At 43.3% G+C, this 22,315-nt stretch overlaps 1 protein-coding gene across 5 annotated transcripts in view; it reads right to left on the bottom strand.

Annotated features, from left to right (window-relative positions):
- LOC119652724 (transient receptor potential-gamma protein) overlaps positions 1 to 22,315 on the bottom strand; it is a 57,419-nt gene that overhangs the window by 13,624 nt on the left and 21,480 nt on the right. For 3 of the 5 annotated variants that reach the window (XM_038057017.1, XM_038057020.1, XM_038057022.1), the window contains exons 3-11: positions 21,008 to 21,168; positions 20,812 to 20,942; positions 20,308 to 20,748; positions 10,271 to 10,460; positions 9,898 to 10,080; positions 5,935 to 6,046; positions 5,743 to 5,865; positions 5,536 to 5,682; positions 5,336 to 5,475 (exon numbers count right to left, since the gene is read on the bottom strand). In XM_038057017.1, coding sequence (XP_037912945.1) covers positions 5,336 to 5,475; positions 5,536 to 5,682; positions 5,743 to 5,865; positions 5,935 to 6,046; positions 9,898 to 10,080; positions 10,271 to 10,460; positions 20,308 to 20,748; positions 20,812 to 20,942; positions 21,008 to 21,121 — 1,581 coding nt within the window. In that variant the 5' untranslated portion in view covers positions 21,122 to 21,168. The remainder of the gene's footprint in view (positions 1 to 5,335; positions 5,476 to 5,535; positions 5,683 to 5,742; positions 5,866 to 5,934; positions 6,047 to 9,897; positions 10,081 to 10,270; positions 10,461 to 20,307; positions 20,749 to 20,811; positions 20,943 to 21,007; positions 21,169 to 22,315) is intronic. The other 2 variants (XM_038057018.1, XM_038057019.1) reach the window with 1 other exon arrangement.

Below are 22,315 nucleotides of genomic sequence, written 5' to 3'. Positions count from 1 at the left end.
TTGAAACGCAATACCACGCCGAGGCCCGAAGGTCTCTTTACGCTTGAGCATAACCACAACCCCCATGAAACTCCCACTAGGCGGCCAACCGCAAACAACCGAGCTATACTCATATACAACGGGAGTTCACCCGAAGTATAAGAGTCCAGCGGCTATCCCGGTTCCCATGGTATCAGTATACCCTTGGTAAGGTTTCGTGGCCAATTGCCACTTCATATGAATCCCCGTACAGACTCGGGTCTGATCGCCCTAATTAGGCCTTTGGAGCATTCGCCTACTGCATCACGGCCGGCAAACCAAACTGAGTACAGCGTCTCCCGGTGCCACTTGGTTTTGATTTGGCCGACAGGGTTGCCACCCCGTCTTCCTCTGAGCACCAATCTTTAGGTGCAGGAAGAAATCACAGTGGCGGGTTACGTCGACCATATAGCCCTGGTTGTCGAAGATGCTGAGTTGTATTCATGCGAAGTAATCAGTGCTGTTAACGGTTGGCTAGAGAGATCTGGTCTGACACTTCTCGAGGAAAAACGGAAGCGGTCCCTTTACCAGGCACATAAAAGAAATTTGAGTAATGATAGAGTTTTATGCAACACGCGCAGTACGTTTCCGGATGATGTCGAACGTGGGAGAGCTCGATTTTGCTTTATGTAGTCCCAGTTTGGGGAAAGCATTTCTCATTTAACGCACATAGAAGGATAGCCCTAGCTAAGACCTATGGAAACGAGTGCAAACTTAGCTAATTCTTACGTCATCTGCAATATTTAGCCGAAATCGCGATGGGAGACGAAGTTGTGCGCACATTGTGAGTTAGCCGGCTGCCAACCAAAATGGAGAATATCTTCTCAAAAGGACGTCGCACTATAGCGACTTAACAGACGTGATCCCCGAATCTATGGCGAGTACGCCAGCACAAATCGCCAACCTTCGAACTGAGTCCTCCGGATTGAAGCGGGGATCGCGAAACTCACCGCAGAGGTGGTGGCATTCAGCGCGCCCTCTTGAAACTTTCGGTATCGAGGCCCAGAGATACATTTTTGCGTTTTCGAAAACGCGACCGGCTCTCGTTAATGGCTGCAAGACGACCTGGCTACAAATTCACGCCGCCTATTTGTTCTGGACGCGACGTTGCAGTGTACGTATTTGATCGACTCTGGCGTTAACTTATGCGTGTGCCCTGGATCAAAACCAAAGAATAATCCTCAACGGCTGATCTACGAGCTGTCTGTGAAAAATAGGACCACCATGAGTACTTATGGCTCAGAAACCTGTACTCTTAACCTCCTTCTGCGGCGTGATTTTGCGTGGAATTTTATCGTAGTGGACGGAGAACGTATCATAATTGGTGCCGATTTTTCAGCTCATTACAGTCTCGTGATCGGTCTACAAGATAATCAGCTGAACGACAATACAACCCGGCTCTCTTCGAGGGGTTAGGTAGTTCAGTGCTCTATATATCAAGGTAGTTTCCGGTGGATCGCAATAACCACCATCTGCCATATGCGATCACAGGGGAATTAGTGAACGCACGTACTGTGAGCGTTATCCAGTACGCCACATTCGTCACCTAGCGCAACAGTTCTGTGGGACGAAGATCTATTCGCCGCTGGAGTGGACGTTCCCAAGATCTCTACCATCACTTCATTAGGATCATTCGAATTTCTCTTCATAGGATTCGGGTTTCAAAGGTTCGTCGACGAAGTGCTGAGCAATCTTCATTTCCTCTACGCTTATATAGATAATATCCTGATTTCATTGAAGCATGAAAAACAACTCTTAAAGATCGTTTTCGAGTGCCTCCTGAAGTATGGTGACGTCGTGATTCCTTCAAAGTGCGAGTTTGGTCAGGACAAAGTGTTCTTCCTCGGCTACATCATCTCAAGCGCCGGCATTGCCCCATCAATGGAGAAGGTAGCCGTGTCTAGAAGTTCCCAGAACTCAGGACGGCTTTTGAGAAACTTTTGAGAGCCACCTTTCCAGCGCTGCAATGCTCGTGCATCCTGGTGCTGAGCAAACGTCTTGGCTCCACGTGCTACGCGTCCGACTTCGCGTTCGGAGCAGAGGAGCGGTAGTTCCTGGGAACAACTAGGTAATGTTGCGCAGCAAAAATAACAAGGCTTTCGACCGCGAACTTTTGGAAACTTTTAGCGCTATCAGGCATTTCAAACACATGCTTAGACCGCATGATAAGACAGTTTTCACCGATCACAAGCCGCTCACATTCGCCTTCAAGCGAAAGCACGAGAACGCCTCACCTCATCAAGCTGGGCATACGGATCACATGGGCCAGTTCACGATAGATATCCAGTACGTGGTTAGTAGAGACAACATCGTTGCCGGCGCACTTTCACGCGTTAAAATTGCGAGGGTACCAATCGATTATGAGGCTTCGCGAGGGTACAACCCACAGACTCTGAAATGCAGCATCTCCTGCAGAATGAGCCTCGGTTGGAACTCAAGAAAATACAGGGCGTAACCTTCGAAGGCTATTGCGATGCTTCCACCGGTAGACATCGACTGCTCATTACGCTAGAATTTGGTTCTTCTGGCCCAACATCGAAGCCGATTTTAGGACATGTGCCCAAGCGTGTTTGCAATGCCGGCAATTGAAGGTCAGCCGACAGTCACAATCAACATCACGGCACTTCGGGTCACCGTCGGCCCGTTTCGAACACGTCCACGTAAACATAGTCGTGTTATGTTTCCCTAAGGGAACTGATATTTCTTTACATGCGTGGACCGATTCTCGTTGTGATAGGAGACTTTTCTCATGGCTGACCAGGGAGCCGAAACGCTTGCTTGCGTTTTTGCGAGAGTTGGATTAGCCGCTTTGGCAGTATTACCGCTGATCAGGGGCCGCAAATTTGAGTCGCATCAGTTTCAAACACTTAACCGCTTGACAGGTACGAAATACCAACCCCCGACTCCGTACCATCTGCGGGCGAACGGTTTAGTTAAGCAATTCCACTGATAACTGAGAGCAGCCATTCGCTGCTACCAAAACGACTCGTGCATCCGAATATTAGTAGCCTGGCTGTCTGTCAGCCGAGCTTGTGTACGGAATACTACTCCGATTACCTGGAGAACTCCTTATGGAGAGTTCCAACGACTCGATCGAGCAAGCTGCTTTCATCGAAGATCTTCGTCGATATTTTGACACGTTTCGACCAGCACCAACGATACGATGCAGACCGCCACGCATGTTTTTGTTCGGCATGACCCGGTGAAAAACATGCTAAAAATGCCCGTACGAGGTCGTAGGCAGAACCGAATAGGAACCAGCAGTCACTGTGCAGCAGCCAGTTAAACGAAACGACCAGGGCCAACAACTAGTGTCGCTTACTGCTGCCACGGAAAACCAAACTCTTCGTTTTGAGAATGTGTTCTACGAGTTATATAAAGGAGCATTCAACATCTGCGAGCCGCTACGGTCATGCTGCTCCCAGGGCAGAGGTGAGGCAGCGTCTGACGATTTGCCTCTGCCCTGGTAAGAAACCGTAAAGCCGTCGTCGCTTGACCAAACTCTTACCAAACACACCACGCCAGTCAAGCAGGCAAGTACGCTTCGTAGGCAGATACCAAGCTAGTTTTACGGGTTACGAGGTATGCGGCTTACTGTAGCGGCCATTTGTTGGCACAAACGGATGTCACGCCACCACTCGTCGTTTTCTAGACCTCTCCAGCGATCCTCTCATCATTAACGGGCAACCCTCGAAGCACCCTTCGAGCTGGAATAACGCCCAAGATTCCTTCGTCATGCTCCGATGGTGAATGATGACAGCCACCGTGTATTTATTTGGATGTAAGGATGTTGAATATATATTGCAGAAAAAAAAATTCAGACCGTTATTCACTCGCGTATTAATAGGGAAACGAACAAATAGGGATATAGGTATAGAAGGTAAGAGTTTTCAGCAAATATGTAGCCAGTAAAAATTAAAGGAGACAATCGTTATAATTAAGTTGATCATGGGCAATGCCTAGGATGCGAATGTACGGTTGATTCTCTTTCTCTCCCACATTGTCCTTACAGAACAACCATTCAAATATTGCTTTGCAAGTTCCATTAACACCGTGTCGCAAAGCACCCCAATTGACACACTCGACTTAAGGTTTAATCTGGTAGCACGCAAATAAGGTGTGGACTTTATCAAAGGCTTCCTTCTGATTTATTTTCAAATAACCCTACTTCTAGCGTGCAGTTACCCTAGATGCAAAGGAACTACAGGGGACAGGATATAGCTATTCTCACCGATAGCCAAGCAGCGATCAAGGCACTTAGGTGCAACCAGGTGAACTCTAAACTGGTATGGGAATGCCTTGAGAGACTGAATATACTCGACTCGTCCAACAAGGTGTGGATACTTTGGGTTCCAGGCCATGCTGGGTTGGAAGGCAATGAGGCAGCGGAAGAACTAGCCAAGAAGGGAGGAGGGACGCCTTTACACGGGCCAGAACCCTTCTGTGGAATCGGAAACGGTTTCATGGCTATGAATCTAAGAAATGAAGAGAAACGGTTGAGTGAACTATATTGCGCGGGCCTACCAGGGATGGAGCAGTCCAGGGTGCTTATTGGGGAATACGAACCTATGCGCACAAAGGATTGCTTAAACCTCACCAAAAAGAACCTCCGAATCATAGTGAGAATTCTCACTGGTCATTGTTGGCTGAACTATCACCTAGGGAAGCTAGGGATATCTACGGACACTGCCTGTAGGTTTTGTGAGGAGGAGGACGAAACCTCTATACACGTCCTGGGACAGTGTCCGGCACTTGTGCAAAGTAGGTCGAGGCATCTGGGAGAACACTTAATACCAGATGCAAAACTGAAACATCTGGAAGTAGGGAACATACTAAAGTTCCTACGGTTACAGGCCTGCTTGAAATACTATGATCAATAGGTACACTATAACCAGTAAAAGGGGCACAATAGTTCTTCAAAGACGCGGTGTGACTTTCCCTTAACAGAATAATAATAACAATACCCTAGATCGGTCCTTCTACAGTAAGGTGGGAACGTCTTGATACACGCGTTTCTATTCTTATTTTTAGCCCTTTCATGGGCGGTAAAGTTAGATCAAAATCCCCAAAATTTTCAAGTTCTAGAGCTTTAGTAGCCTCACCCCCCCAAGGGAAAAACACTTGGTTAAATTAGACTAATTCATCTATGAAAAAACTCCAACCCTTATGGGTTTTTACTGGCATACCTTTATTTTCGCTGTAAATTCTGGTAATCTAACGTGTCGTCCCTTTAATGTAGGAAAACCTAGCGAATCTATATTCTGCCAGCAACGAGAGCTTTTTGGCAGTTTTTTAGTCTTTATTTTCATCAACTTACCTGGACAAAGGATACAACCCTCAGTGCAACTGTAGCCACGTAAAGAGAGTTCGTCACGAAGTCAATCACATTCCACATGTCATTCAAGTATTCCTGCAACCCAACATCCCACAACTGCTTCACTTCACTCCAGATGAGTCCTTCAAGTATCCATTATGAATTTTTCGCACAATTTATTTACATAATCCGAAAGTCCTTACCGCTGACCCACGCCAATATCATCCATTCTATAAACGTGGGTTTCGCACCTCTTTTCGTCGGCACCTCGTCCTGAATGATGGCTGTAGGATGCCAGAACCATCCGCCGATAAACGTTTCAATTCGCTGGGAAGCAAGCATCAACAAAACTAAGGGAGCAAGTACTTGGATTAAGCAATTCATGAATCCTTTTTTCAGTTGGTCCTTACATAAAAATGTGAAATATGACGCACTGTGGCAAATAAATTTAATGAAGGGCTTCCGCATGGTTTGTCCTATGGTTGAATATGGTGCAATTATGTAGGCCAGTGAGAACAACGGGAATAATATACCTGTGGTGGGGGATAAGGGAGGAATATTTAAACGTTTTGAATTCAGGAAATTTTGTGAGGTATACCCACCGATGCGGATAATTTCAAGCGCTTGTAGGACCATGTTTTTCCTCCGAAATCCTGGCAGTCCTTCATACCAGATGCTTGCAAGCAATTGTTGGACGTTTGGATGTGCGACAAACTGTAATTGAGTTTTCCATTTGAATATGAAATTTATGGAAAGTACTTTGAAGGCCTAAGTCAATTAGAAGATTTAAAGTAAAGAGAGTTAAACGAGAAAAGGCTATAAAGATGAAAGTAACTTTAAACCGTAATGTCATGCTATAAAAATGGAATTAATGAAAATTGCTCTACTAAAGTTAGAATACCTGCCCGCGCTCAGATAATATTTTTTAATTTAATCTCCACAGAGTACGCTTAGCTATCTAAATCAATTAGAAATTATTTTAGGATTGTGTTGGGATGAAAAGATAAAAAAATAAAATTAAAATTTAATTTCATTTGAAAATTAGAATATGTGTCATTCATTGTCTATTCTTCTGTAGAATCCTGTCGAATTCCGGAAGGATTTGAAAACATGAAGTTCGAGTTCTCAGCATTGTGGAAGATCTACGTGGTCTCTCTTTACTGAGTTTACTTTATCAATCAAGAGAGCAGAGAAAATTGATTAACTTCCTCTTTTTTAAATTTTTTGTAGCGACGATATAGAAGTGTTGAAAGGATTCCTCTCATCGCATCTGATGATCGCTTACATTCTTTCCTGAACCAAACCAGAAACAGAGCTGAATTTTTCTCTGTTTGCGAAGAAGATTTCAACCAAAGTACCATTGATAAGCCTACAAGGGGTCCAACTACAAATAATTATACTGACTGTTGGTTTTCGTGGAAAGTGGCGTTTTGGCGTGGAAAAAACAGAATTTTTGACGTCCGACTCCAATCCATTCGACTTAAATACCTTGGATCAACGCTATCAGTCAAAATCAGTCAAAAACCAAAATTTATTATAATATCTCCCGCCCTATCGCCCTCTATGGTTCTGAGTGTTGACCGACCATAAAGCCAATTAACGTTGCTTCGCGGTAAGGGAAACGAAGAAGTTGGTTGCATTGGACCAGTGACCTAATGCGGCATAATCACATCCAAAATGAGGACATCAGGGGTCGATATGAGGCTACGCAATTCGTGAAAAAATTGCGAGAAGCGCCGTCGATGGTATGGGTATATGATTTGCGCTGATGAAAATTCACTTGCAAAAATTGGTCTGATCATCGTCCGAAACGCTAGATGGTGATTTGAAAGCCTCTCGACTTCATCCATATCAGGCAACCGAAGAAAATAGCGCAATCGATCAAGATTAGTCCACCCCGCTTGAATGGAACAGAAGCCGAGGAAGAAGATAATCTGTTTGCGGATGATCTGGTCAAAGATCACTCTCTGAGCGGCCTGGTTAGGCAAATGGTAATGCATTCTTTCAAGATTTCTCTGGAATGGGAGTGCGGGGGGAGGGGGGTTAGGTCCTGGCTTCTCAGCAGAACATTTAACTAATGAAGCACATTCCGGCATTCCCTAATCTCGAAGGAATATTGATCCACTTTTCTTCCAGCGTCCGAATATTAGTGATTATCCGCTTTTGAGAAGAATTTTTGAAGAGGTACGTTAGTGTTGTCATATTAATTGCATGTCTCGGCACTATCAGACCTTATTTGGTAGTTTCCAAAGCCTATTCGCATCTGCAGTATTCAAGATGAACAAATGATTTCGTATATCCAATGCTGTTGGTTTGTCTTTATATCTCATCGGTAGTGAATTTGCAGAAATAAATATTTTGACTCATTATAGGGTTATGTGGAGTCAGTGTGCTGTATGGCGCTCGGAGAAACTCCACCACCCATGGAAGGGACAAAAAAAGTGAGAGAAGAGATAGCGTTCAGTATTCTGTCCCATTATTTCAGATGGCCTATGCCCAGTTTATTCCTAACTTTCAAATAAAACAAGGCCTGTCCAATACCTCTGCCGTCTTTTGGTATCAGTACCCAGTTGACAGAAGTCCTAATGTAAGCCAAGAACAAAGTCCTTTCTTGGTACATTATAGTATCAACTACAACAAGCGTGAAGTTATAATAAGGAGGTCAACCGTAAATAACCGGATTAGAGATAAGTTCCAGCGAGGTTTACCTACTCAACCAATTGCCACTTTCTAGTAAGTGTCAAACCATGGATATGGTTCTAAACCATTGGATGGATGTACGTCATGGAGACGCCAACCATAATCAACGTCGTCTGAAATGAGGCAACCAGCCAGGTTACTTTACAATATTCACGGTTTCACCAATGAACAATCCGTTAATTCTTGCTCACTATTTGAAATCACAGCAGCACCAAAACCGAAACCACACTGTCATACCCCCCTCCCCTTTTTTGCGGCTGAGGCCAAGTCTGTTTCTGGCCGTACCAACGATAACATTCTTGAAGTGGTCGTAAACATCATTTGTTTATGTTTCTTTCCCAGGAGCTGCGATTATTGCGGTGTCAATTTCCTCCTTATAGGTGTTATGGAAGACTCTGTTAGAGATGGCTTCAGTGTTCGCTTTTAGCTGATTGTCTTGGGGGTTCGAAATAGTGTCATTATTCGAGATCGAAGCACCATTCCAACGAGGTGGGGATCCTAGTCTATTGGCCACCCTCTATGTTTTGACATATATTAAGGTTGAGAGGTGGTGGCGTTAATTTGGTTAAAAGTGGTCCCGTTTGGAGAGGCCCATATTTGTTTGTACGATAACAGAAATTTTCATTTTTTGGTTGACTAACTAACTGACTGGATTTCCACTATAGTTTATGGTGTAATGGCTCTTCTCCAGAAAACCGTTACCTGTCCAACGCATCTGTTGTAAAGTTGTGACATCAGCCTTATATTGGGACATGGTATCAACTAGCTTGACAGTTAATTTTCTGTACAGGGAGTGCGTTCCATGAGAAAATTCGTCCTTTTTCGTTGCCGAATCGGTCGTTGTAGAATCTATTCATTCCAAGGCTCCTTTCGTGACTGTATATTTAGGTATTACCAATGCCGGGGGAACGACATTTGGTGCGTTACAGGATTTACAGCTCTGGGATTTATATATTGACGGGCATGGAGCAATGGAGGCGATATCAGGAGAACAGAATTACTCAGTTTTGGATCTTCATAAATATGTTTGGTATAAAGGAGATAGCCTGAGGCGTAGAGAAAATCGGCACGGACTAGAGAAATGCGCTGAAAGGTGTATTGTGGTTTTCTGCACTGATTTTTCAAAAACTGAACAAAGTCTGAAGTTGGGGTCCACCTTTCAGATAAAAGTCAGAAATGTGTTTTTTTCAATGCGACAATGTATAATAGAACTATCTTTCAGGTTGATGTAGGTGCTACCCTAAGAGCGACAGCCTGTGGGATTGAAGTAACGCAATCTTCAGCAATAGTCAAACAAGTTGGAGACATTGGGCAGTTCTCAAAAATCCTTGAGAGATATAGATCTCGTTTGTGGCCTATACGTGGATTCAACGTGGTGGAACTACTTTAGGTACCTTATGACTTTGACATTAAGGGAAATGGAATTCTAGACGTCTTTGCAAAACAGGGTTTAATTTTCCATGTCTTTTGACTGAAATATTACGACCTTTGGTTCCTGTCGAGTCGATATTTAGTTTTATATGGTCCAGCATTCACGAATACATAGAAAACCCTCCACGACATCCTACGACCCTGTTGATTGGTATTAACACTCTGACCTTCATTGATTACTTCCGCAGTTCACATGACGTTTTCAACCATCACAAAGTTAGGGGTCCACAGACCAAAACTAGTGGAAGCCAGTTGCAACTCCGTTGGTCTGACCTGTCATCAAGTTGGCGTCCTCAATCCTTAAACAATGAAAGTGCTTATGCGACAACGAGGATTGGATCTCATTTCGGGTAACTTCTTTTGCCAGAGATTTAGGCATATCTGGTTGATTGTGTTTTCGATATCAAATAGTTCAAAGGACTTTTTATTTTTACCTTTTTCTGTCGGAGTTTTATCGCCAGCTTAAGCCTATTCAAATGCATTCTTTGCCCATGTTCATAGACGGGAGCGGTGGGATCATGATTGAGTAGTATCTCTAATTCATTGGACGTTCTTGTGTGATCTAAGAGCGCTGTAGCAAAATCCTGACATTGCTTCCTTAGCTCCTGATATTCGCTCTGAAAAAAGAAAAATTTTTCCTTGTTAGCACTGATAAAGGGAACAAGTGGTTCCCGAGATATCGGTATTTGAAAAATATAAATCAACACTAGGGAATAGGAAAGACAGGTTTTTATTATTTTAAATGAAACATTTTTATTATTTTGAATTATTATTTTGAAAAATATGAATATGAATATCTTTACGTACCTTAAATTCATGTTCAAGAAAACTTAATCTACGCAATTCCCATGAAAGTTCGAATGCCGTTAATATTGGATCCTTCGATGATAAAGCTATAAGACTGGGACTAGCCAAGGCACGATATGCATTAATTCTAGACCTGGAATGCCGTAGAGAGTCCTCGAGACGAGATAGTACACATTCATCGCAGCCGCATCTTTGAATAGGCAAAAAAAAAATTGTTTCAATGTAGGATCAAGTTAAATAATTAGTTTAAATTCAAAGAAATTTTTTTCTACTGTATTTCGGGAACCAACTACCTTCTTTGTCAGTGTGCAATTTTTTTCTTGCCGTAGAAAACATTTTTTGGTGAATAAGTAGCTTTTGGGTCTGACAAAGAGGAGTTGGCTCCCTTGAGCCCGTGACTTTCTCTGAAGCATGTCGGTACGCTTCATTCACGTCGTTCGAAATTCAATGGCGATTTCGGTTTTCTGCAAGTCTCAAAGTCTCGCTGATTAGAGCGAGTCAGCCCACTTGGGCCCGGGACATCCTTTGAGGCATGTCGGTAAGGTTCATTTACGTAATTCGGAATTCGACGGCGATTTCGGTTTTCTGTAAGTCTCTAAAAACCAGGCAAATTGACCCCGACGACGACTTCTGGTTTCGCCTGGCACAAAGGCCCCCCATTAGACGCTGCCTCACCTATGATCTGTGAGAAAAGTGTCCGAAAATGGTTACAGATGGTAATCGCTCTCTTAACGTAAATCTATAAGCGGAAACGTTGGTACGAATTCAGGCCTAAGATTGCCCGAACCATCATCAAGCAAAGTGTTTATCTTCTTCGACTTTTTGAAAAATTTCGTCAGTTTTTACAGCATTTCCAGCATTCTGCTTTATCATTCGGGTGTGTATGAGCTCTTCATGGTGTCAAAGTGAATCTAGAACTCTCATGCAGTGTCGAAGCCATAATTCGCGAGTTCTTTCCTAGCTGCATAGGTCAAATATTAAAAAAGGGCGACAATTTCATTTCGGGTTATGTCATGTGATGGAACCTAGGATGGCCAACATGACTTAGAAGAGTGGAGGAAAAGTATAGGCTTCTCGGAAAGTCATGGAGGAGGGGAATAATGATAACCATATAAGAAATGAGTTCAAAACTGTAGTTTATCTGTTTGAAGTTGTTAATGACTGAACTGTTTGATTGTGTTTCTAAGTGACACTTAGGCTTTACGACAGGAATCGCCAGTCTCCTGCCTTAAACCTTTCCTCTTTGTCTGTAACAATACATGGCATTAACGCTGCTCCCTTCTATCTTCCGTTAAGTACAATGAAGCTGGACAAAATAGATGTGCAACTAGCCCTGAATGTTTAAAAACATTTTTTAACAAATTCTAGGGGATTGGTTGACAATACACAGCGAGTGGTGACGAAGACACGTTGGGAGTTACCTCTGAAAGAAAAGGCAGCTATCCTGGGCAAATCTTCTGGAGGCAGGTGTCTAGGTATAGGTTCATGATCGTAGGCAATTGAGTAGTGATGACAAATTCAGAGAGAAGAAATTTCGAACTCTGTTCACCGATGCAGGTGAAGAAGGAGCATATATACTTGCTCCGATGGCTCGGCAAATAATGCACAATGGTAGCCAGTGTGATATGAGGACTTTGGCTAAGGTTTTTCTTTTCTTATTAAATTTTTGCATAGTTTTATTTCATCAGGATTTTGAACATATCCTTCATTCGTTACTGTCAAATCCTTGAGTAAGATTGAACCCTGCAGTCTTTAATTCAGTGTAAAGAATGTCAAGCTGTTAGTTTGGCTGATGTTTTAGTGATTACTCGATCATGTTGATATTAATACTAGATTTCGCTCCGCATGCACTTTTCTCATTTCTTCGTTTTGATAGTCTTGACTCTGCTATTGACTTAGCATTTTTGTCTCCATCAAGGGAAGCCTGCCTTTAATGCTCGGTTCTGTGCGGAGTGAATAATTTTGAGGTGAATTTTTGGTTTTAAATTATCCTCTATTCGAAGGTCACAAAGGAGGGAACGAATGCTTCTTTTGGGGTTTCATAGAAATAGCGCTACTTCAAGCGCTTATCTCATGTCGAAAGTTGCCGCTAACATTCAGATTCGTTGTCAGGTCGTCGGTCTTCCTATTTGAAAGTCAGGGATCAGATTGATCTTACCATTGTACTTAAGGGGAGGGAATGGATGGAAATAGAGCACTGCTTACTATGCCAAAGCTTTATAATAACAATATGGAAAGCCATAAATAGTGTTTCGCTGAACGGAACCAATCATTGCCTTAACACATCGAATTATAAATCTCGCAACGACCATTGCAATGCGAATTGACGTCGGATACCAGTGGACTCAGCTGTGAATGAGTACCTGAGTCAAATCAGGGTGATAATCTGGGCCGAGCGCAATGCTCCTACACAGTACTGTAATCCTATAGTGAACCATTACGGTCTTGAATGAAGTGAGGAAAGAAACTTATTAATTGCATGACTCACCTCTTCTCGTCGGCTACAGGTACCATTGAACCCCTTCCGAAAATCTTATCTTTGTATGAACAAGGCGAGCCCCAGAGTCCCCTATAGGACTTCTCGGATATCTCCGTCCCAAGGAAGAACTCTTCGACTAATTTTCTATACCTGGCTTCCAAAATAAACAGGAATTGATCCTCTTCCGCGTATTACTGGTAACACTACCAGGCATGGGAAAGTTACTCCGTCGCGTATATACTCCACTTTGATTTTCTTATGATTTTCAGGGTAAGAAATACGGCTCCTATTCATCGCGGGGGCTAAGTGTCCTAGACTACTGTTTGGCGTACGTATGTAAACGATATCCTTATTGTTTCAAAATCATCAGTCTTCGGTTCAATAAATCCACTCCACAAAGGTTAACATTTTTTCTACAAACATCCTTTGACCACATTCGGATTCATCTTCTGCAAAGATAGCCCTGCTAGACATATTGGGAGACTATGCCTCAAGGAAAGGTAAATCGTCCGCCACTATATCGACATCTTAAAAAACGAAGATGGTACAAAGTTCATATCCAACCCGATCCTCTACGACACTTCCGGAATACTGCGTATCGATACTATCATGGCCAGATATGCAGTCCAATTACTAGAAAGGCGTCAGTCTGGTGATTGAAATCAGCGGAGAAAATTTTCTCCACAAGAATCAATCCCCATAAATCCTCATTCCCTGAAACAGTGATAACCGTCTGTTCAACAGTGAACGTAGTAATTCTCTACACTGGTTGCCACTCCCATTCGCAATACGTGTCACCAAACAAAAGCTCATGTTGTTTCTAATCGACTTTCCTTTTTCCCTAAATCCTATCCCATTCCTTTCCTTCAACCTCTTCAACCTTGAAACTACTTCAAACAGGCCCGTAAAGGGAAAAACCGAACCTGAGGTGAAAATCATGCGGAGTCCTTATTATCCTTCGACTATTTTCTGTATTTATTCCGGATCATGACAAAATTCTAGGCCTAATGAGAATCATCTTCCTCTCAATCCTCTCCTCAACCTTGAGAAACCGTACCGTACCGTACCCATACTGCCGCTGGATGTTTCAAAAAGGAGTAAACTGGGGGCGCTTCTTAAAATTAGACTATATGATTCCCAATATTAATATCAACGTAATTTCTCTTACAACGCTTTGTGATTATTATTTTTGTTTGCATCTTCAGGAACAGCTCCCGTGAGATTCTCCTCCCTCCTTCGTTATCGCTTCTGTATGTCTTTCCCTCTGTTCCACAAAAGTCACAATATTGGATGCAGTACAGGCCCTATGCAATACCGTGGTAACAATTCATCATCAGTGTCATACCAGATCAATCTTTCCACCGAGCTAATAACTTGCAAATTTCGGAACTTTATTGCTACGGAAACATCAAAAATACCTAGGATAGTGGCTCTCCTCACGCTGAAGAGCTTTGGCTGCCGAACACGGACTGTGATTGGTTTCTGGAAAGTGCCCACGCTCCCTGACAATGGTATCGAGGGTCCCCAGAATCCTTGCTTTCTCCAACTCGAGCGAGAATTCTTCTGATATAAGTTCGACATTCCGCGCTTAACCGAAGTAAGATGGTGGAACTCCTGAAGGTACTCCTCCCCTTCTTGTCATTCTAATGGCAATGCATTTTTATACCCTTGAAAGTGGTAACGGACGCGAATCCGGTATCGGGTTGTTTCTGACTTCTACTCCAAGAGTCTTGAACTGGAGCACAAACAAACAAAACAAAAGTCGAGAAGGATGCTTTCTACGAGCAGTCTTGCTCGGACATCTGATGGGGAAACAAGGTCTTGACGACTATAATGGTTAGGTGGAAGGTTCGTGGATTTCTGCAACTTCCACCGCCTCGTCAATGATGGCACATTATTCGGGCACAAAGCCTGCCATAAAGTCACTTGGGTTTCAACCGCAATGGCAACGTACGAGCAATCGCATCGACCACTTCGCGATCAGTAGTAGGTTTAAGAATTGTCTCCTGGATGTGCGTAATAGAAGAGACACTGACATTTTCCTCGAAAGTGATCCCCATCTGATACCCACTTGTGTTCGATTGTGTGTTGCGTCCGCCATTTCTCGCAGTTTTGGGAAGCTGCAGGGCCCCAAGTTCAACATCGACTGCTTGTATAAGCCAGCTGTCGCTCCACAGATATACTGAGTAACCCGCCTGAAAATATCGATAAGCACTGGGTTGCTATCTAAATTGTTCTTTTCTCGGGTGATACACAGGTCATCACTCACACGATGAAATCACGAAGGAACGCCATTAGATCTGACTGACTGCGGAATTGCGGAAACGGATCGATGAACGGAAGGAATTGAAAGCTTTATTGACCGCTGCGAGTGATGGCGAGTGGGACGCTGGAACTTGGATACCGAGAACTCCCACCCGAGAAATTCTCCTTAGTTGCACTGATCAGGGAAGTGGAACCTATCGCAGGACGCAATGATTTCAAAAGTATATCTTTCGATGGTCCTGTGAAGGACGCAACAGTCGCAACTAAAGGGATGAAAAGAATAGTTCACCAGGTTCTTAACCATATCATATACAGTAGGGTTCCTCCTCTTATGGATGAAATGGCTAGTCACCGTAATATGGTAATATGAGCTGTTCCTCTGAGCAGAAAAAAAAAATCGGAGTAAGATCGCTGGGTTTGACAGTCTCCCCGGAGAGTTGTTTATCGCTGGACCTGCAGTTTCTGCAGATCTGCTACTTCCATTCATAGAGCAGTCTTGGGAATCTGGAACTGGGTGATTATTAAGAGTCCAAAGAAGGGTTCGCTCCATTATCGCCTTTACCGAGAGCCTTCAACTTTATTAGGTTTTCTTTTTGGACCAGAAGCTTAGTTTCTTTACATTCTACTACGGTAGCTTTTCTCTGGTCACTAGGGGTAATAACATGCTATTAGATCTTCAGTCTCTAATGGCGATCACAATCCCTGCCTTGCTAGGTCGGTAATTTCTGGATGATGATGAAATGACTAAACGTGATTCCCCGTATGTCTTTTGAGTGACCTTATGACAATTCTGAAGTGACCCATCAAAATCGTGTATTCCTGTCTGAGCAGAGTCCTTTCAAGGGTTTTCCATACTTCGCGAAACCACTTATTTGAGGTTTTTTTAACCGTTTCGTAGACTTGTTATTCTTCTTCTTAACAAATTTTACTTATCACCCTATTGCGAATTGCTTGGCTAGACAGCCGCCCGAGGAAAATTATATATGGTTCCCATAAAACCCTACATGAGCCGTTCTCGGTTCTTGCCACGGTTTTCTGAAAAGTTGGCACCGCTTTTCCACTATTCTACGCCACTCTCTAAGGCGATTGACTCTTCGGCCATCCTGAGATAGTGAGTTCCACTGCATGGCATAACCTGCAACGGAGTTATTACCTTTCTTGAATATGTGACCTATTCACTGTCACTGCCGTTTCATCATCAAAATGTCTACGGGTATCTGTTCTTCATTACTTATTGCCAGAATACCTCGATGACACGACGAAGACATGTGTCGATGAAAGCTTGGAAGTTTTGAGTAACAGTGATGGTCACTTTCCATGTACTCCTCCCATGTATTAGTACCCAGAGAGTATTGCTGCGAAACATTCTCAACTTTATGTTAGAGGTTAAGATAGTTGTATTTCCATCAGTTGAAGTTAGAAAAGTTAACTAGGGAATGTCCATCATTTCAACACTGAGTCAAATTTTGTTCTGTAGAAAACTGTGTTGGTGGGTATACCCTCATCTACAAAAGTTTGCTGGTCCATCGCTTTCACTAGCCAACTTCAGAACCTCTCCTTTTTGGCCTTGTAGGTTTCATACAGAGCTTCGTTTCTTTAATGAGATTGTCTGGTGGTTGCTGCCAGGATAATCCTCATTAAAGCGTTAGCGCGTCAGCGTCAGTCCCAGAATTGAGTGTATGTGTGTTTGGGGTGGGGGAAAGGCAATGCCTCTGAGCACTCAAACCTTAGTGGTCCATTGTACTCGATTCCCCCATCTAACGGAATATCCCGGATTCGTTTATGTATCGCAGGATTTCCGTTAGTGAATGTGATGCTATCCGCTGCAGTTGGAGCACATCAGCACCAAAAATCTGATGTCTGATTCGTCAGAGTAAGCGGGGCACTCACATAGTAAATGGTCCGTGGATTCCGCTTCCTCATTACAGGATGGACACGTATCATCTTGGATAATTCCTATTCTGAAAATATGCCCAGCTAGTGAATTATGGCCAGTCAGAGTGCCCACAATACTTCTGCAAGTCTTCGTGCTTTTCGACAGGATAAACTTTGCAGTACCTTTATTTGGTTCTGATAGGAAGAGTTTGGTCTCTTATTATGAGAAGCTTGTTCCCAGTTTTTGATAGCAGCATGAGCCAATGCTACCGACAACCCAATTGCTGGTTCCGGTCCGGGCATGAGCAAAGTTGAAGCCTCTTTTGCTAAGACATCCGAGATCTACACCACAATGACTAGGTACCCAGAGTAAATCCACCGTATTGAATCTAGAAACAGAATTCAATCGATTTCTACATTCCTGAACGATTTTTAAAGTGATCAAAGTACTACTCAACGACCTCAATGCAGCTTGACTATCGCTACAGATTGCGATGGGCCTGCCCTTCAACCGCTCGTCAATCATCCAGATTGCCGCCCTTAGGATCACATGCACTCCAGGCTGAAATACCGTTGTGTATTGTCTTAAGGGAAAAGCCCACTTCTCGTTTTTATTCGATAGGTAGACTCCTGTTCCGGAACTATTTTCTGTCTTTGAGCCATCAGTGTATACGTCAGTATATCCTGACGCCCATTCTTCTGCTTCGTCCCAGTTTTCTCTCCGTTTCAAGATAAAATCATATCTTCTACCAAACAGATGTATGGGGATCTGAGAATCGGAAGGCATTGCGAAAACTAGATTCAGTTCTCCCAATGACTCTTCCAATGTTTTGTGCCCCCCATATCCATTGTCTATATATAGTCTATGAGCTGCTCTCATTGCAGTCCTCTGAATAAAAAAATCCAAGAGCTGCAAATTGAGTAATGCATTCAGAGCTGCGCCGGATGTCGTGCTCATGGCACCGGTGATACCCAGACACGCAGTTGTGTGTGTGGCTAGTTTACAGCGAAAAGTCTTTTATTTAATCTTAACCCACCACACTACGGATGCAATAGCGAACATCGGCCTAATGATAGCAATCCACTTTACTACCTGAGGCCTAAGTCCCCATGTCGAGGCAAAGATCCGCCTACGCAGCCCATAGGCTGTGAGAGCTGGTTTCATCTTTACCTCTGCATGTTTGTTCCAAAGAGGTTTCTTATCTAAGGGATAAGGGTTGAAGGGTTGTATCCCTCATCTCTTGAAGGCAAAGACCATTCAGTTTCCTTCTTCTTGTAAATAATACCATTGTGGTTTTATTTAGGTTTACTGAAAGTCTATGCCTGAGACAACAACTGTCAATCAAATCAACCGCGCGTTGAGTATTTCTACATACCATTCCGAGATCTCGACCAACAGCCAGCACAGACACACTACCCGCATAAGCTTGAGGGTGTATTGGCAGATTTTGCAGTTCGCATATTAGTGAGTTGATCAGCATATGCACTCCACAGAAGTGAGGGCAACCTTTCGTCGCTTCCGTTGTTAAGTAGCGATCAACACCCACTTCAGCACACAACAATCTCTGCATTAGCATAGCGTAGATCCACTTTATTAGAGTTTCGTCAATACCATGCTTTCTGGCGGCATCACAAAGTTTTTGGAAGGGCGCACTGTCAAAAACCCCTTCAATGTCCCCGAACACCCCCGTCGCATAAACACCCTTCAGAGTTGCGTCCTCTATCTTTGAAACCAAAGAATGAAGAGCAGACTCACAGGACTTTCCACGTTGGTAAGCAAGTTTTTTTTCATTTGGAGGGTGCAACTTTAGCGCCTTATCGCGAATGTGACGCTCAACCAGTCTCTCCTGACATTTCAGCGAAAATGATGTTAGGCTGACTTCCCTGAAGTTCTTTGAATTAGAATAGTCATCTTTCCCAGGCGTTGGTATGAAGACTACCTTCACCTTCTGCCAAGAGGAAGGCACGTAGCCCAGAACAAGACATCCTCGAAAAATATTTCTTAGAAGCTGTTCTAAGTGCTCTATACCTTCTTTTAGCATCGCTGGGTAGATGCCATCCATACCAAGTGCTTTGAAGTGTTCAAATGATAGCATAGCAGCTCCCGTTTTTTCGTTGGTAACAACCGCTCTCGCAGTGTCCTAATTCCCCTTGCAACACCTTCGTGTTGAAGGGTTTGCAGAAACCGCCAATTCTCTATTTCCGACTTCTGAGACATGTTCTCCTGGGTGGTGTACTTCCAAGAGAGTCTGTACAGACTCAACTCTGGAATTCGTGAAAGTACCATCCGGTTTTCTAAAAGAATCCAACTTGGCCGACTCATCCTCATTAAGGACTCTGCAGAACCTGAAAGTTTCCCTTTTAGCTTTCAGTTCCTCAGAGTATGCTCAAAAAGAGTCTCATTTCGAACGTTTTACGAGCCTCTTCTATTCACGCAGTGAGTTCTGGAAGTTTAGCCAGTCTTCATATTTATTGCTTTTGCAAGCATGATTTCGAAGTCTTCTGGTTGATTTCCTGATTCTCTGTAGTTCTCGGTTCCACCATGGAACCGTTTTACCCAGAACTGAACTGAACCTTTCTTAAAAATAAATGTTTATATCAGCACCATGACTAATAGTGCAAAACCCCACAAGGCACCGTGCTTTCGCAGGTTTTTAGTGGTAATCAGCAGCTTTGGACGCCGGAAACTAGCCTGCCGAAGCATATTTTCGAACTCTGGCAGAATAAGGTCTTGGGGAGCGTAGTACTTGCACATATACGCCTACCATATCTAATAGGGTCCATACACCATCAAACGAATGTTTGCCGAGTTTCAAACACGTGTGAAATCTTATGCACAATATTTTTCAGCTGACGGCTGAATTACTGTGATAAAGGTTGAATTTTCAAAACTATTCCCCAAGGAGGTGGAAAGTTTTCGGAAGGGGAAGAGGAGAGGTACTCCCTCTTCAAACCCAAATATTGCTCGTAGAATTTTCAAGCCTATTCCGTGAGAAAGACAGGATGGGGAGGATATGTAGAAGAAAGAAAAAGGCCCCTTCTTTCTAGTTCCGTTAATGGATTGCGGAAACCACCTCTTTAAACGCCATACCTCCTCTAAGTAGGGCCACATTCATGTCAAAACGCTGGCAGCGCTAAATGGAGGGTATGAAGGGAGATGTGAGTGGTCCTCTCTCTCAAATCCCGTTGAAAAATCGTGGCTGCCCCGAGATCCTTAAAAGATTAAAACTGCTGGTTAACAACTATATAGGGGACGATAAATTTATTGGTCCAGGCTAACAACAATGCGGAACAGGATCAAATTCAATAACTAGGGAGAAAATTGGTTTGAAAAATTTTTTGATAGTAACCTTAAGTATATTTTTAGAATGTAACAACGTATATCAGGCTCTTTGTCCTTCCTTACTTCTCTACTTACCGTACATCATGAGGCATGGGAAGGATTGATCCTCGATCGAGCAAAATTTTGATTATTTCATAATTATCACGATGCGCCGCTAATATTAAGGGTGTTATGTCAGGCGTGAAAGTAGACGTATCTTCTGGTGTTGTTTCCCAGTTCTGTAAGCAACAAAAGTTATCACCTGCGTGCCCTACACTCTCATCAATATCTCTCCTTACATGTGCGCCATTATTTTGCAGGTTAATATCTTCATGGTCAAGAAGTACTTCAACAGCTTCCACAAACTCTTCCGAAATCGCGTGCAGGAGGGCATCTTTTGTATCGACGTTGTAATTGATAAGTAACTCTACCATTTCTAAGTTTTCGTTGTCTATAGCCATCAAGAGTGCCGTTCGTCCTAGGGGGTCTACGCAGTTTATGTTGAAGTAACCAGTCTCCTGCACCTGTTGAAGCATCCTGGGGATTTCCAAGGATAGATCCGCGATGAATCTGGCTTTTTTGGAAGCGGTTATAACCTACCTTCTTGTTCCTGCCATGTCACCTCGCTCCACCGCCAGAAGGAACTTTTTCTCATCAAGGGTTAGCTGTTGGATTTCCTGATGGGGCCTGACAATGTTCTCCTCCTCCATCATTCCATGGATGCTATGTCTCTAGATTCCAGTAGAACTTTCATAAGAAATCGATACAGAAAATGTGTGGGGGTGAAATTTTTTACTTTAACTTTTCTGGCGGGGAATTTCTCCATTGATATCGACAATGACCCGTCATTCTTCTCATATTCATAAGAATCCACATTCACTTTCAGCTTGGATAGAATCGGTGCAAGCATGGATTTACGTCGACCCGTGCTGGTGAAGTGGATGTTTTTTTCTTCGTCTGAAAATTAAGTAGAAATTATTTTTAAATTATTGAATGATGCGAAATGAATTTGGTGAATTTAGCGGATGATCTACACAAGCATCTAATGAGCGAGAAATGGAAACGATCTGGCAGATGAAAGATAAAGCAATTTTGGATATCATCGCTGATCTGTGATTTGCGCATTTCAATTGGATATTGATGAACCTTGGCCCCATTTTGGTGTGCGTTTGGATCGTTTGATTTACGCATTCAAAATTACTGATTGGTGGGGGGTATCAAGTGGCGTGATGCGAACTGAAACGAACTTTGGATATACTCTTCTTATGTGAAGGAGGCGCCATAGTCTCAGAGCACTTAGATATATGGTAGAATCCATTAGTAATGTTTGCTAACATAGAATTTACATACTAAGTCCGCTCAATGTAGCCAAGAAGGAGCTGGTGAGATAATCTTCTAATAAGTCTAAAGCAGTCTTTGGCGAATGAATGCTTCATTGTGAAACATGATCACTAATATAACCTCTACGTTTTCAAAACACAAAGGTCTCGCTCCATAATTAGGCCTAACAAGTCGGAATACCGGAAGTTCAGCACTTGAGGTATGAAAGGCGTTGAAAATCATCCTAGGGTTATTTCCCCAGCTTCCCGACAGCTTCCGACCGCCTCTGAAAGTGACGGCGATTCCAACAGTCACCAGATAGGAGGAACTGAAGATATGCGGTAGAATAGGCGAGCGTAAAACCTCGGACCTAGACGGAGTACCGAATAAGGTCCATAAGCCTTCCGTGAAATCCAGACAAGACATGTGCACTGAGTTGTTCTGAGCGTGCACCACCGGGGGGATATTTCCTTTAGTATGGATAGCGATGAAAGTTGATACTGCTACCTAAGGCTGATAAACCTCCAGGTGAGCCGTCCTTCTACAGAACCATATGTCTTCTGGACATTGTGGGGAAATACTAGAGCGGGTTATATACAATAAACTGCTATTGGTTGTCAAGTCAAAGAGGCATTTCAGATAGACGATACCATTCGGTGAATTGGAACCTAATATGGAAATCCCTTCTGGTATCCCATCGACCGCGGATCCCTGAAATACGTTATCCGGGAGTCCCACAGGGCTCCGTATTTCTTCCACTGCGATGGAACATTATGTACAATGA

Source organism: Hermetia illucens, chromosome 3 (genome assembly GCF_905115235.1).
Source record: "Hermetia illucens chromosome 3, iHerIll2.2.curated.20191125, whole genome shotgun sequence".
Taxonomy (NCBI): Eukaryota; Metazoa; Arthropoda; class Insecta; order Diptera; family Stratiomyidae; genus Hermetia; species Hermetia illucens.
This window is presented reverse-complemented; position numbering and strand designations above follow the sequence as displayed.